The 16,398-nt window shown below is 42.1% G+C and overlaps 1 protein-coding gene across 2 annotated transcripts in view; it reads right to left on the reverse strand.

The window, feature by feature from the left end:
• The window catches only part of slc6a15 (solute carrier family 6 member 15), a 197,154-nt gene that overhangs the window by 24,084 nt on the left and 156,672 nt on the right, over nt 1-16,398 (reverse strand). Inside the window, exons 2-4 of one of the 2 annotated variants that reach the window (XM_080437434.1) lie at nt 11,235-11,378; nt 7,549-8,104; nt 1,326-1,483 (exon numbers count right to left, since the gene is read on the reverse strand). In XM_080437434.1, coding sequence (XP_080293560.1) covers nt 1,326-1,483; nt 7,549-7,852 — 462 coding nt within the window. In that variant the 5' untranslated portion in view covers nt 7,853-8,104; nt 11,235-11,378. Of the gene's footprint in view, nt 1-1,325; nt 1,484-7,548; nt 8,105-11,234; nt 11,380-16,398 lie in introns of those variants that run through there. The other variant, XM_080437433.1, reaches the window with a different exon arrangement.

A 16,398-nucleotide genomic window follows, 5' to 3' on the forward strand; every position in this document is an offset into this window, starting at 1 on the left:
CATGTCACTCCCCATTTCCTGTCAGCCTACTATCCTATCAATAAAGGCATAAAAAGCCAATTTATTAATTTGATGTTATATCGCCTACAGTACAACACTGGTTGTCATGGTAGGGTCGAGGGACCCCAGGGATCCTTGAGGGTGTTCCAGTAGTCACCATCTATAAATAACTGATAGTTAAGAACCAAATGGACCTACACTCTCAGTGTAGTGTACATGGGGGTCTCAGAGATAAAACTAGAAAAAGTGCTCCTCGGAGCACAGGTCTCCGCCAGGTCAGGTAGGTTATTGTGGCCTCCTGGTGGCGCTATAATAGGCCAATGTGTTTTGGGTGACATTTGCTCCTCAACATAGTGTGAATGTGCGTGCAAAGTTTGACCGTAATCGGACGCTGCGTTCATGATTTGCGGCATTTTGTTCAAAACAAGCCACTACTGCAAACTTTAGATGTCAATCGTAGCCAATCATGATGGAATATGAAAAATCAAACACATCCGTCTTGATCACATGACTATAGAGATCATGTGTACTGATTTGCGTGAAATTTGGATAAAATCGGAAGAAGTAATATGAAAAAATGTGTTTTACATAAGTCGGCCTCTTGGTGGCGCTAGAAAAGGCAGATGTGAAAAATGCAGGGCAAAGGTTTTTCCTTGACCTCTAGGGAGTGCGCTTACAAAGTTTTACATAGATCGGTGCAGTTATGGGTAAAAACATGAATCGGCCTGTTATAGCGCCACCATGGGGCTGATTTGAAAATGTTCAAGTAGCATTTCTTCCTCTGCATAATGGAAATATGTGTGCAAAATTTCAAGGAAATTGCATGCTGTGTTCATGATTTGAGGCATTTTGTTCAAAACGGAGCACTCCTGCAAACTTTGGAAGCCATTTTTAGCCAATCAGGATGGAATATGACAAATCTGAAAGACCCGTTTTGTTTAATGACTATAGAGATACTGTGTACCGATTTGCGGGAGTTTTGGACAAAATCTGTAGGAGTACTGTCAAAAAATATGTTTTGCACAAATCGGCCTCCTGGTGGCGCTATAAAAGGCCCATGTGAAAAATTTGGGGCAGAGGTTCTGCTGTGGCATCCAGGGAGTGTGTGTGCACAGTTTCACTGCGAGCAAGCCAACGGTGCCGGAGATTAGCTGTCCACAGACATAATGACGGACACACACACACACACGGACGGACGGACGGACGGACGGACAGAGGGCAAAACATACTCTCTCGCCATGCCTTTCGGCCTGGCGGAGACAATAATATCATCCATGGTCCATGGCCTACGAATGCATATCCTAAGTAACCTGTCGCGTACTCACCACACAGCTGGCGAAGCCAATGCCCCCCAGACGAGGGCTGATGAAGTTCCAGACCCCGATGCTGCCCCTGCGGATCCTCTGTCCCACAGCGAGCTCCAGGAAGAACAGGGGGATGCCGATCAGGATCAACAGGATCAGATAGGGCACCAGGTACGCTCCTGTCCAGTAACACACACGTTACATTCAATGAGTTACATACTGTATAGTCAGGGGTCATCAATATGTCCGTACACGGAAAAATGTGTCCACGGCAAAGACTTGTCTTTGTCCGTCACAGATTTAGTTTTTACATAACATTATAATGTTCCTATTTTGATCATAAGACCCAATTACTGAATGTCTCCAGGTTTTCCTCAGAATATGTATGACACTTATTAACTATGACACTATGACACATCATGAGTCCACTTGTACCAGTGGTTCTCAAATGTTTCATTTGCAAGGACCCCCATAACTCTGAGTGTGTACAAATGGAATCAAATGGACCTGTGAGGGTCCATTTGGTTCCATTTGTACACTCTCAGAGTTACAGACCTGTTATGGTCATTCAGGGCTAGCTCTTTATGTGTTTCTGGTAATATTATTGTCCACTCGTTTTGTATGTCCATGGCAAAAATAGAATTTTGACAACATTGTCCACCACAAGCCAGCATGGCGATGACACCTGTGTACAGTACAAGTTAGTTATACTGCAGTTGAGTCAAATGGGCATTTTACTCATCATATCATACTTCAGTGGTGGGAAACCAGGGCACATACTGTATGGATCCAAGAATCGGGGCCATTGACCCAAATCTTAGGCCCACATGCAGCGTGGCTGGTTTAGGATCTAATCATGCTAGTGTGTACTCTCCTACATGAGTATATGTACACAGTATATGTGTTGAGTATACACTGTCAAATCCCGCGACACAGCCAAAGGCTTGTTTCCTATGTGGTCCATATTAAACATTCAGCACTCAAACAACTGGACAAACAACTGTGCGACAAACGACGATGCAAAATCTAAATATCAAAAACATATTCTAAGCAATTCATGATAATTAACACTGAGGATTTCACAGTGTACCTTCCCTACAACATCTCCTTGTTGACTTTCACACTTTCATTCTGTCTCAATAAAAGAAATGCTAATTACACTCTCTTTTAACACATGGACAAATTTACTTCCCGTTAGGCCAATCTTCCAATAATTCTTATACAAATATTATTCAACTATTCTATATTATATTCATGTCATAAAATCACATGAAATGCTAAACAGTAGTGTATACTGCAACTTGTTCAAAGCAAGACAAGGTACGCAAAGCTCAACATCGATCAGATTATTGTGCTGTGCGACCATGCGACTTCCTGGAAACAATCACAAAACTTCCACTTTCTCTCTCTCTATCTCTCTCTCTCTCTCTCACTGTCTCTCTCTCTCACTGTCACTCTCTCTTTCTCTCTCTCTCACTGTCACTCTCACTCTCTCTCTCTCTCTCTCTCTCTCTCTCATTCTCTCTCTCTCTCGCACACGCACACGCACACACACACACACACACACACACACACACACACACACACACACACACACACACACACAAACACACACCAAGCATTCTCTTTAATTGTATCTGCTCTCTATCCACTACGCCTCTCATGGTGTGTGGTGCAATCAAACAATTCTGGAAACCAGGAGAGACACGGCAGTCTAAAATTAACCAAATTACAGTGGACCGCAGCAGAGGCATTCCTTTGTGCAATTACAGCCTGGGGGGTGAATGAGTAAGACGAAAGACAAACCATTACAGGAGTGGCATATTAGAATACAGAGCGGGCATGGTGCTTCTGATAGTCTGGTGGCATCTGAGAGTACAGACAGAGTGCACATGAGCCAAATGGCTGGCAGCAGACTCATGATGTTAGTGTGAGAGGAAAGAGACAGTAGGCCTATTACTGTGATAGCCTTTGTTCAGCGGATGTGGCTTTTCTTATTTCCTGTTTCATTATTACAAGTGTGGTAACGTTATTATTGCGAGTATTGAAGAGATGCTGACACTACTTCACACATGCAGAAAGACTTAATTAGACTGCTGAAGGGGTGCTGCAGTCCTTAGACTTACAATAAATTACAAACAAAAATAAAACGTTAGATCGCGTATTTTAATAGCTTTTTTTTGTTTGTTTTTTGTGAGATCTGACGTTCATAGTGACAGAACACTATGCAACCGGAAAAAAAAAGAAAAGAAAACGGAAGTCTCACTAGACGAGATTGAAATCTCGAGATTTCAATCTTGTATAGCGAGACTTCAGTTTTTTTTTCTTTCTTTTTTTTTCTTGTTGTATAGAACATCATAGAAAAGGTAAGAAAACCGTGGTCCAAAATTCCCATTTAAGCCTAGAGAGAACTGAGTTAATGTTTTCCGATTCACTGATTCATTTATTACTGTAAATCCAAAACTGTAAGGAATTTCATATTGATTGATTGATTGATTGAATACTTTATTAGCAAGATTGAAAAACAGTACAGCAGTATAGTTTAACATCTATGCTAAAAGGATAACACATATCCATCCATATCCATATGTCAATGTCTAGCCATATCCTCATTAACATCCAGTTTTCAATCGAAAAACTCCACTGAAGAGAAAGAGGAGGCCATCAAAGGGTTATGTTAATCCTAAATACACATTTTATATTATTCACTAATATGATGGACACAAAGAAGAAGTCAAACTTATATAATGCAATTAAGGCATGCCTCTTAGAACAAATTCAAGAATGTCTGCCAACTGTCATGCCTCACAGGTGACAACATCTGGAAACACCAATACGAGGTGCATTGTCTAAATGTTAGTTTCATTACTGTTCCCACACCGTTAATTGTTTCGGTGTGTGTGCGTTCGTGCGTGCACACACGCGCGTGTGTGTGTGTGTGTTCAGTGTGCTGAGAGTGATATTAAAATATCTAATTCTAGCTCATTGTGTGCTCACAAAACATTTGCGGGAATAGATGTTGACATCAAATAACATCAAAACACACCCAGCCTCCATTGTTTTCCCCCAAAACCTTTAGACTGTCTCCCTTGAACACTTTTATGTAACTCTAGAACAGCAAACAGGGACAGCTGGACACAGCAGGGGTTGCCTAGTGGTTTGAGAGACTGCAGGTTTGATTCCTGTCACAGCCTGTTTTAGTGGGTTAATAATAACTTGATGAATCATCCAGTTTGGGGAATACCACAGAGGATGCCATAATTAAAAATATCACTGGTACAACTAAAACCACATCTAAAGCTAGGCCTACAGTCATACTGTAGTAAATGGCAAACAAACACAGGATGTACCGTAGGTTTGGACTTAGTTACGGCAAGCTGTGCCACGTGGCAGACAATAACAAAGACGTATGGCAGACAGGCTCAAGTAACACTATAAACAATAAATAAACTAGCCACTGAATCAAAGGGGGAGATACGATGAGATATCATGGAAGACAAGACGAAACAAACTTTCAAACTGCAAACACAAACACAGTAACACATAATACAGACAGCCATGAAAGATACTGCAGTGTTGTGAGTGTGTGTGTGTGTTTGTGTTTGCAGTTTTGAAATTATTTTTCTCACACACACACGCACACACACGCGCACACACGCACACACACACACACACACACACACACACACACACACACACACACACACACACACACACACACACACACACACACACACACACACACAGTTGTCTAGCCAGCAGCCAGGATATTGACAGAGTAGCAGAACCTCAGACCTACCATTTTAATCTAATTACAGCTGAACGCAGCAGTGCCACCAGAGCCTTTTAAAACAGACCTGGAAACATCATTGAGACTGCCGCCTCCACAGTCACGCGGGCATGCACACACACACACACACACACACACACACACACACACACACACACACACACACACACACACACACACACACACACACACACACACACACACACACACACACACACACACAGGAGATGTGACATGTAATCTCCCTCCCTTGACACACACACAACACACAATCAAATATTTGTTTAGTCCTCCTCAGCATGCGACGTGTTATGATGTATTTGAACTGTAATAGAGATTATCTGCACTCTAGGGAGGATAGAATAAGTGGGCCATATTATCATTCAGCAGAATGATGGGAAATGTGGTATTACATATCATCATATCATCATATTGATTCATCTCTTTGTGGATGTCATCTTGGTGACCACCATGAAAGTAGTCGTGTTGTGTAGTGAACTTTTTAATTTCAAGGGACCCTGACCCATAACTCTGAGAGTGTACAATTGGAACCCAAATTTAATTTTGTACACTCTGAGATACAGACCGGTGAGGGTCCCTGGACCCCCACTTTGAGAACCACTGTCTGGTGTAGTCTGATCTCAGCATTAGACTCAAGAGCACACTAGTGTTAAAAAGGATGTTACTCTGTATTTATGTGGCTGCTCTGGTTTGGTGACTGGCATGTGGTGAACATCGATTGTCTGTCAAGCTGAAATATGCCTTCAAACATTGCAAAGGTCATTGAGCAAACAAGTCTGTGTTGACAGAAGACAGGGGAAGGTCTCTCTGTCTCTCTGTCTCTCTTCCTCTCTTCCGCTCTTCCTCTCTTACACTAGCAACTGCTATACACACACACGCAAATGCACGTGCATGCATACGCGCAAACACACACACACACACACACACACACACACACACACACACACACACACACACACACACACACACACACACACACACACACACACACACACACACACACACACACAAAGAATCATTTTGAGACACAAAAACTAATTCACCCACATACTGTAAGGCCCTTGAGTCTATTACAGGCATTTGCTATGGGCTTAGTTCATAACTCAAGTTAAGGATTTATCAATGGGGCATGTTGTACCATCAGCTCCCAGGACTTACTGCACAACTTAGTTACCCAAGCACAACTCATATGCTGAATTGGCGGTACATGGGATCGAACCCAGAATGTTGTGCTCCAAAGACGAGTGCTCTACCGACTGAACTACCCGGACCCTTTAAATGAAGGTCAGGGTAAAAGGGTCAATATTTAGCACTAAACCGGCACCGTCATTCCATACCAGTAGACCAACTGAGCTGATGCTCTTATACAGAGCACCTCACAACAAGTGAACATGATTGTAAGGGCTTCAGAGTCTTGCTCAATTACATTTCAGTAGGACACATTGTGGATAACAACATATCTACTGTGGTTATTAGGTCTTGTCACTTGGGGCCCACTCAGCCATTAGAGCTGAGATGAGAGCGCACAGATGCTAACACTTGTGGCCTTCTAAAAAACCTGACATGGTCCCATGGGCAAAGCGTACAATAGTGCTGTCAGAACGAATTTCGGGATTCGAAAATAATGTGTGTGAATTTTTTTAATTACATTTGAATGCTGAAATTGCCATTCGAATGTAGTTTTTTTAAAATATTTAATTATTTATTCATTTTTATTTTATTACATTTTTTTAATAAAGTTTGAGTGCATAGACTGCACACAGAAAGTTGCCATACCACACAATGTTTCTGTGTTGCTCGGCCGCGCGCCTTTGTGTGTGTGTGCGTCTGGTCACGCTGAGACACACACACCACGTTGGCTCAGCGCAGAGGCAGGCAAGACTCCTCCCTCCCTCCTTTTCAATAAAGCATTGAAATTCGAATGGGATTATAGAGGAAAACTGACAGCACATAGCGTACACAGGTTTTCATGCCAACCAACATTATGATTCCACTGGGGCAGTGCCCATGCAGGCTGTGTGGCTGCCGTTCAGAACACGTGCCCGTATGAAGCGTGCATGATCCAGAGAACCGCTCACCTGATCAACTTCACACCTGATACTGCACTTCCTTGGGTCCTTAGCAATAAACCCAACAGGTGTGAAGTTGGATGAACGGTTCTTGAGAGATATATGCTAAGGACGGACAGACAGACAGTCAGTAGCTCCTCCTGGTACAAACCAGCATGAAATAGACAATTTTACACTGAGGTGCCCAGATGTCCCTATAGTGCCCAACTATCCTGTTACCACTCAACTGGGTAAGCGGTTCAGTGTCTTGTTGCTCTAGAACCGACTGCTATTGTTATACATGTTTGGCTACTAACGCAATCAAACCTGTCACCGGCTCCCACCATTAGCCCACTTTCAGACTGAAACTATAATGATAACTCACCCCCTCCATTCTTCTGGCAGAGATAAGGGAACCTCCAGACATTGCCCAGGCCTACAGAGAAGCCCACCTGGGCCAGGATGTACTGGAGCTTGCTGTTCCAAGCGGGCCTAGTGTCCTCGGCATCCGAGCCCCCCTCCTCCACATCGCAATCCTCTTTCCCCTCCCCGCCGTCATGGCCGTTGACAATCAGAGAGCTCTTCTTGAAGGAACCGTCGCAGGCGTCCTCATTGGAAAGCAGGTCCTTGGCTGACTCCGTGACATCGTCGTCAAGCTCTCTCTTGACGGCCTTGCTGTTTTTGGGCATTTGATAAAGCAAACCAGGGCAAGGGTCGGAATGTCTTTTTTAAATGTTGTTCCGGAGTCGCGGTTGTTACTGCTGCAAGGGCAGGGGCAGGGGTCCCTTAGGGAAAAGGTCACTTGTGCTAGGTTCTTCTGACCCGTGTAAGCAGCGAGTTTTTTGAGGTATTTATGTTTTTGACAGGGACGTGGGATGGGAAAACAGTTTGTAGAGAATGAGCGATGAGGAGGTTTTTATTTCTTCATTATCACCAAATGTCTGGAGGGATAGAGAGGACACAGAGATGCAGTGAGTGAAACATGTTAGCTCAGATAGTTTGTCAATAATATCAGTTGTAAAAAATAACAAAAAGGACAAGACCCCAATAATGCTTTTAAGAGTATCTCTCTAGTTTCTTTCTAGTCTGTCCCTATCTTATTTCAGTCCCATGCAGTGAACTTTCTTTGCCAATCTAAAACTGATGGCTGCTCAGATGGTTATGATGGGTTCATGGGAGGGGGGCAGTTAGGTTAAGTAGACCGCTCATAACACTCCAACACAAGACCAGGGCCAGGTGGCCAACCAGTGACCTTCTGATTACCAGACTGCCTCTACTGCCCCCAGTTTGTATTGATTATTTTTATTTTCCTACAATGTTTGTGACCTTGTCTGTATAGGATTTTGTATAACTTGTGTGTGTATAATCACAGCGTTGCCTGAGGTTATTATGCAGAATAGCCTTATTTAGTCACAAGAAATAAACTACATTTGATCAAAGCCGCAATCATATGCTTGACATGCTGAGCGAGTTCCTTCCACACCCACAGAGGTGGCTAACAGTGAGCACAGCTTGGCACTTTAGCATGCACTAATAACTATCTAAATCTAAATAGCTATTATTGTTATCCAAGATTAATTACTATTTAAGAAATTCAAGAATAGCCTATACAAGTAGGCCAGTACTTTCTAAGAATATTTCAGTCTAAGGGGAAGCATTGTTTCAGTGTGACAACACAGTGAGTGCATAGAGAGAAATAAGCTATTTTCTCACAAGGTGAATCACATGACTGTGACTGTGTGGCACCTAAATCTATGCAGTGGTGGAAAAGTACTCACATCTTTTACTTAAGTAAAAGTATCAATACTGCAATGTAGAAAGTTAAAAAAAAAATGTACAAGTAAAAGTCCAGAATAAAAAAAACTGTATTTGAGTAAAAGTGCAAAAGTATTGGCATCAAAATATATTTAAAGTACCAAAAGTAAAAGTACCCATTATGCAGAATGTCCCATTTCACAACAAGTTGCAAGCTTGTAGATCGACTATTTTCAAATAGCCTAAATATATATAGAGATAAGTGGTTAATGTATGTTTAGTAACTAAAGTTTTCAAATAATTGCAGTGGAGTGAAAGTACAATATTTTCCTCTGAGATGTAGTGAAGAAGTAAAAATACAGTACTACTTGAGTAAATGTACTTAGTTACTTTACACCACTGAATCTATGAATGGCAAATCATTTATAATTCATAGTTTGGAAAAGCCCAGCATGATGATGCTTTGGAAAGGGAACTGTGTGTGCAATGACAGGTCGGCTCAGTATTATGGACTATCAGTTTCAACGCGTCTGAATAATTTAATGGCCGACGCAGAACACGAGGTGATTTGCATACGAACCCAAACACGCAATTTCCCCGGCGCACTTGAGGCTAGTGTTGCCATGTCCGCTTATTATACCCGACTTTGGGCTTGTTTTCCCGTAAAGTTTCTTGTAAATATTGGTGTTATTTTTGGGGTTGTTTGCTAAGGTGTTTGCTTATTTGGGCTTGTTTCCTAATGCTGTTTAAACTAGTGGCTCTATAACATTTTCATGACAAGGAGTCAAGGACCCCCAAATTAATATGTAGGCTAATTTGTCCACAGACCCCCCCATCTGAAAATAGTTGGTGCCAGGGACCCCCATACAAGATTTAGTGTTATATTCCAAAATTTCCCCCTTTTCTCCACCCAAGATTTTATTTGAAAATAACAGATCTACAAGCTCACAAAGAGTTGCATCGCGACGCGTTGTGAGCTTGTAGGTCGGCAATTTTCAAATAACTGATGTATGTATATGTTTAAAGTGCTCATGTGGCCTATATTAGTCTTTCTTTTGGGCTTGTTTTCCTAGACCTGGTTGCTTGTTTCTCTCACAGGATCTGGCAACGCTGACGAGAAGCGCACAAATGAAATAGAGCAATAAGACACAAAACGAACCTAGGCTGTAGCCTATAATTAGGCTATACTTCGTATATCATTCGGGCATTTAATCATAAACTCAACCTCTAAAAAATGAAATGCTGCCATAATATAAAAAGCTGCCTATATCGCCTTACACCAACAGGATTAAGTGATTAAATGCATTTCCTTTGCCACTTCTAATAGATAAGCCTGGTTTAGTCTCTAAAACAAAGGGCGTCAGTTCATAATCTATTAAACAGCCTGGGGATGCTGAACGATGCACCTTCAAGTTGTGTGAATTATAACAATTTATAGGCCTATTATTACACCATATTATACAATTATGAGACGAACAGACGATCGGATACATTACAACGGAAAGGTGTTGTATAGGCTATTAACTTGAAATAGGCTCACACGGGGAAAATAGGCTATTTTGCTGAATACCTCAAAAAAATCTTCTGTTTTGCTCCACATTGCACATGACTCAGTAAATAGGATAGCCTTGGATCAAGACTATCATGTATTTTATCGAGTCTGCCTTTTACTTTCGTATCTATGATATGCAAATGTCAGAATCGATCAAATACATCTATGATAGTCTTGATCCAAGGCTATAAATAGGCTAATCAATAGGCCTAGATGTGTAGGCTATTGTATATATATTTGTTTAATATAGGCTATGATCTAAACATAGTATTGCCTATATATTTTGAATACAGGCTCTATACAGGCTATGGTCTAAACATTATATATATATATATATATATATATATATATATATATATATATATATATATATATATATATATATATATATATATATATATATATATATATATATATATATATGCCCTATAGGCTATGATCTAAACATATTAAATCTATTTTGTAATATAGGCCCTATATAGGCTATGATCTAAACATGAATAGGCTATAATATGGGGGGTCAATAAACGCGAGAGACGCACGTGGCATGCGGTGTATTGTGTATTCAGGGGGACAATTTGTTCCATATAGGATGCACATAAATTAATTTCATCCCGCCCGCCCATCCCGATCGTGCCATGCCATCCATGTGGGGTATTTCATCATACTAGTATCCACATCCTGCGCACTGGGTAGCCTGATGATCACACACATTCCTTCAAATTCTAAAGATAAATAAATAGACACAAATAAAAATCGCTTACCGGTTTTAACAGCAGATCCTTTTCTTGAAATGATGATCAAGGAATGAAATTGTGAGAGCACATGCACGGGGCAGACATTATCACTTGTTTGGTTTTGGGTCCAGTGTTGTATAGCCGGTAGAGTCTGTGGATGTGGAGCTCCTGCTCTTATGGCTCAATCAATGGAGCGACTGACACAAGCGCCTTGCCTTGTCTAGAGTGGATGTGTAAGATCCCATAACCGGGAGGTACAGTCTGCCGGCCCGGGCGTAATGTGATTGGCTGTTGTTGGTTGTCAGGGCAACTCACAAAGTTGGTCCATCGACCATATACCATGGCAGGACAATAAATGGATGTGACATAACAATTTGTATTGGATAGCCTATTTGAACATATAGCCTAGTAGCTAATAATAACTAATAATAATAATAACTAGAAAATGTGCTCCTCGGAGCACAAGTCTCCGCCAGCAGACTATAGCAATTATATTATCATAGCAATAACTAATGAGATACAGTAGAGAATTTTATTTCGTCACGCGTCCCTCTAGCCAATCAGAGGCATTGGTGTCAACAAATTGACACGTGTCACGTGAAGCTTGCCCAATGTTAGCTTGGCTAACAATGTTTGCTCACACAAAGCGAAAACATATTCTCCACCTTCGTCATGCGTCCCTCTAGCCAATCAGAGACATTGATGTCAACATATTGACACGTATTAAGAGTTCGGCTTTGTTGTGGGATCATTTCAACTCTAGTCCTCTTCTACGTTACAATTATAGATGAGTATGCTTTCTTAGCTTTGGCCTTCTGCGCCTTTGCTTGACCAATGTTAGGTGTTCTCAGAGGGAAACACACACGCACAGACGGGTGACTTGGACTTACTGAAGGTACTGTTCCAATCAAGTCTGATTGATCCTGTTTTACCTCACTTCAAAAAGTAGGGGCGTTTTGAAGTGACACACCTATTTATAGAATTTTATTTCGTCACGCGTCCCTCTAGCCAATCAGAGGCATTGGTGTCAACAAATTGACACGTGTCACGTGAAGCTTGCCCAATGTTAGCTTGGCTAACAATGTTTGCTCACACAAAGCGAAAACATATTCTCCACCTTCGGCGGAGACAATAATAACTATTATTATTATTATAATATAAAAAATGGGTGGGTTCACTATGCTCAGACATCAGACAGACATAACCATAGAGTTACAGCTACACTCAAATATGGCATGTGTCAGGCTGACTGTGACAGCATGACATCAGACCCAAACAAACCGTGTCATAAAAGGGACAAGCACTGACTGGTTACAGATCTCTATATGGGCATGCCCTATGGGCATATAGCCTACTTGTGACATCAGAGAGTCCACGATCATAACACCAGAGGCAGCTCCACGGATCATGTTCAACTCAGATTTGGCTCAGCAAAGGGAATGAACTTGCTCTCATGCTATTCAACAAAAATGTGGAATGCCTTACCAAAAGGAGTAAAGGAGTGTAAAACCCTACTCACTTTCAAAACTGCCCTAAAGAAACACCTTCAGGAGGCTGCAATTCGAAAATGGCCTCCTGTCAAAGTCCTAACTTAACCCCCTCCCCTGAGCAAGAGCTAAAACCAATAAGTGTATCAAAATAAGATCCAACTAGAAAATGTGCTCCTCGGAGCACAGGTCTCCGCCAGGAGAAAGTACTGTTCCTGATTAATCCTGTCTTACCTATTTATATTACATATTGTGATGTCACGTGAAGCTTGACCAATGTTAGGTGTTCACAGGACGGACACACGGACGGACAGAGGGTAAAACATACTCTCCACCATGCCTTCGGCCTGGCGGAGACAATAAAACAAGTGCTCGTACAAATAATTGACAACAAGTAGGCAAGGCTAAGTGTAAGGGTCAGGGTAGTGTTTCCTGAAGAGGTGGGTTTTCAGCCTGTGGCGAAAGATGGGCAGTGACTCTGCTGTCCTGACATCAGTGGGGAGTTCATTCCACCACTGTGGGGCCAGAACAGAAAAAAGCTGTGACCGCGTAGATCGGCCAGAAGGACCACTGAGCGACGGGGAAACCAGTCGCCCCGTGGCGGCAGACCGAAGTGGTCGGGCAGGGGTGTAAGCCTCGACCATAGCCCGGAGGTACGAAGGAGCTGTTCCTTTCACTGCTCTATAGGCTAGCACCAGGGTTTTAAACTGGATGCGAGCCGCTACGGGGAGCCAGTGTAGAGAACGAAGAAGGGGAGTTGTGTGGGAGAACTTGGGGCGGTTGAACACCAGACGAGCCACAGCTTTCTGAACAAGCTCCAGAGGTCTGATGGCAGACACCGGGGAACCAGCAAGGAGGGAGTTGCAGTAGTCCTGGCGGGAGATGACGAGAACCTGGATGAGCACCTGCGCTGCCTTCTCAGTGAGGAAGGGGCGAATCCTCCTGATGTTGTAGAGGAGGAATCTGCAGGACCGCGTCACTGATGCAATGTTTGCCGAGAACGACAGTCGTCGTCCAGGGTCACACCCAGATTCCTCGCAGTCCGAGTTGACGTCACCACAGCATTATCAATGGTGATGGCCAGGTCTCAGTGCGGACAGCCCTTCCCCGGGAGGAACATCAGCTCGGTCTTGTCCAGGTTGAGCTTCAGGTGGTGCATCGACATCCACTCTGAGATGTCAGCCAGACAAGCAGCAATGCATGCCTCCACTTGTGTGTCAGAGGAGGGGAATGATTGGATCAGCTGGGTGTCATCGGCATAGCAGTGGTAGGAAAAGTCATGGGAGTGGATAACAGCGCCAAGAGATGTAGTGTAGAGAGAGAAAACAAGAGGGACCCAGAACCGAGCCTTGCGGGACCCCAGTAGTGAGTTTGCGTGGTTCTGACACAGACCCTCTCAGCTGGTAGGAGCGACCCGTCAGGTAGGATGCAAACAAGGAGAGTGCACAGCCTGAGAACCCATCCCAGTCGGGCTTGACAAAGTCGCCTGTTGCCTTTGTTCGCCTACGCTTTCCGCCTACGCACCACTTCAACTGATTGCTAATTGTCTGCCAGGAGTGATGGGCCTTCTCCCAGACACTTAGCAAGGCAAATGATTGGGCTAGCCTACTTAACTGCTCAACTGCTTTAAGCCTACTGCTTCAAACACAAATACTAATACTAATACAAACTAACAACAGCCTACTGCTTCAAGCACTAATATACTTAAGCACTTAAAGTACAACTAATAGCAACCTGTTAGTTAAGAAAATCCTATACTTACACTACACCAGATGAGTTCAGTAGCTCAGGTCAGACAAAGACACAGACACCAACACAGACAACACAAGGACACAGACAGAGACTGTGACATATCAAAGTTATTGCATTTCAATAAAAAGAATACTGGTGTTTTACTGGTGTTACACTGAATGACATTTTGTTACCCTATATGACATATCACTACAGCCCACAAATATTGATTAAATGTGATTTCTTCAGCAAGAATAATAATGATTCCATTCCCATTAGCTATTTTTAAGTAATAAATCTCTGTAAATTAAGTATGCACATTTTGAACATCTTATCTTATTATTATGCATAGTGTTTATAACTGAAAACAATAGGTAAAAGAGAAAGAATTGTGTTGTTGTTAATAATAGTTTATAGGGCCAGAATTGTTATTGCTGAAGGAATAACATAATTTAATCAGTATTTATGGGCTGTAGTGTTATGTGTTATTCAGGGTAACAAGATAGTCATTCAGTGTAACGCTAACAATTAAATAATAATAATACAATAACTTTGTTTTGTTGACTACAATGGACAAATACAAATCTCAAAGGATGAAGTCAGGCATTTTTGTAACAGACCTTCAATAACTTGTGCACCTGTGACACATCAAATATGTGGTCCACAAACGTTGGTAACAATTTTAATTACAATCATTTTCTGGAGGTTTAAATGACAGTGGTCAAGGATAAAGGATGTTTAGTAGACTATAGGCCTATATCATAGAGTTATAATATATCTAGAGGGCGGACTGCCCCGCCCCCACCTATTAATTTCAATGAAAGTTGCTCACAAGCGCATGAAGCACACGGAAGTACCTCTACTTCCTGGATAGGCTCCAATTTTGGAGCCAATAGAGCAGGCGCACTAGCGTTTCAGACGATAGAAGCATGCGCAGTAGCGTCTCAAATGCAAAAGTCCTGCAATACCAAATGTATTCACCATTCATTCTCTGCGGTTCTGGGCGCTCGAGTCCTATATGCTATGTAAAAGCACAGATTGGCGGTTCTAAGCCAATCACAGTGTGAACGCCACTCTGAACCATGGGACCGGTGCAGGGAAAGGGGCGGTACTTTACGTTGCCCGATGAATCAAATTCTTTCCTTGAAGTGATGAAGTGATTTTTCGTAGCTCAAGAAACATGTAGGCAGGCAGTGGTGGAAAAAGTAGGCTACTCAAATGTTTTAACTTTTATTTAAGTAAAAGTATCAATACTGTAATGTAGAAATACTCTGTTACAAGTAAAAGTCCGGAATTAAAAATTGAGTAAAAGTAGCTACAAAAGTATATTGGAATCAAAATGTACTTAAAGTACCAAAAGTAGAAAGTAATCATTAAGCAGAATGTCCCATTTCACAAGTTTTCAAATGTATAAAACGTATTAAAATATTTTGAAAATAGCAGAACTACAAGCTCACAATGCATTGCAATGTGATGCATTGTGAGCTTGTAGATCTGCTATTTTCAAATGGCCGAAATGTATATAGGCCTAGGGCTGAAGTGGTTACTGTATGTTTTGTAATAATAATACAAATCTACAAAGTAACTATAGGCTAAAGAAGTTTTCAAATAATTGTAGTGGAGTGAAAGTACAATATTTGCCTCTGAGATGTACAGTACAGTACTTTAGTAAATGTACTTAGTTACTTTCCACCACTGCATGTAGGCTACAGGTTATTCCCCCCCCCTCTCTGTCTATCTGTCTCTCCTTGATGTTATTGTTCTGATCCATGGTTTACTCACTCAAGGCAAGCCAATAACAGCCATGGCAACAACATCTGAAAAAGCAATGCCTCACACAGGGAGAGAGTGATACACATGTGTATCACTCTCTCCCTATGTGAGGCATTGCTTTTTCAGGTGCTTTTGGGTTGGCATATGACATGTTTGTATATAGGCTACCCAGCTGGAACCCACACAGGCAGCAGGCAACA

The sequence above is a fragment of the Gymnoscopelus braueri genome (assembly GCF_963280865.1).
Source record: "Gymnoscopelus braueri genome assembly, chromosome: 9".
NCBI lineage: Eukaryota > Metazoa > Chordata > Actinopteri > Myctophiformes > Myctophidae > Gymnoscopelus > Gymnoscopelus braueri.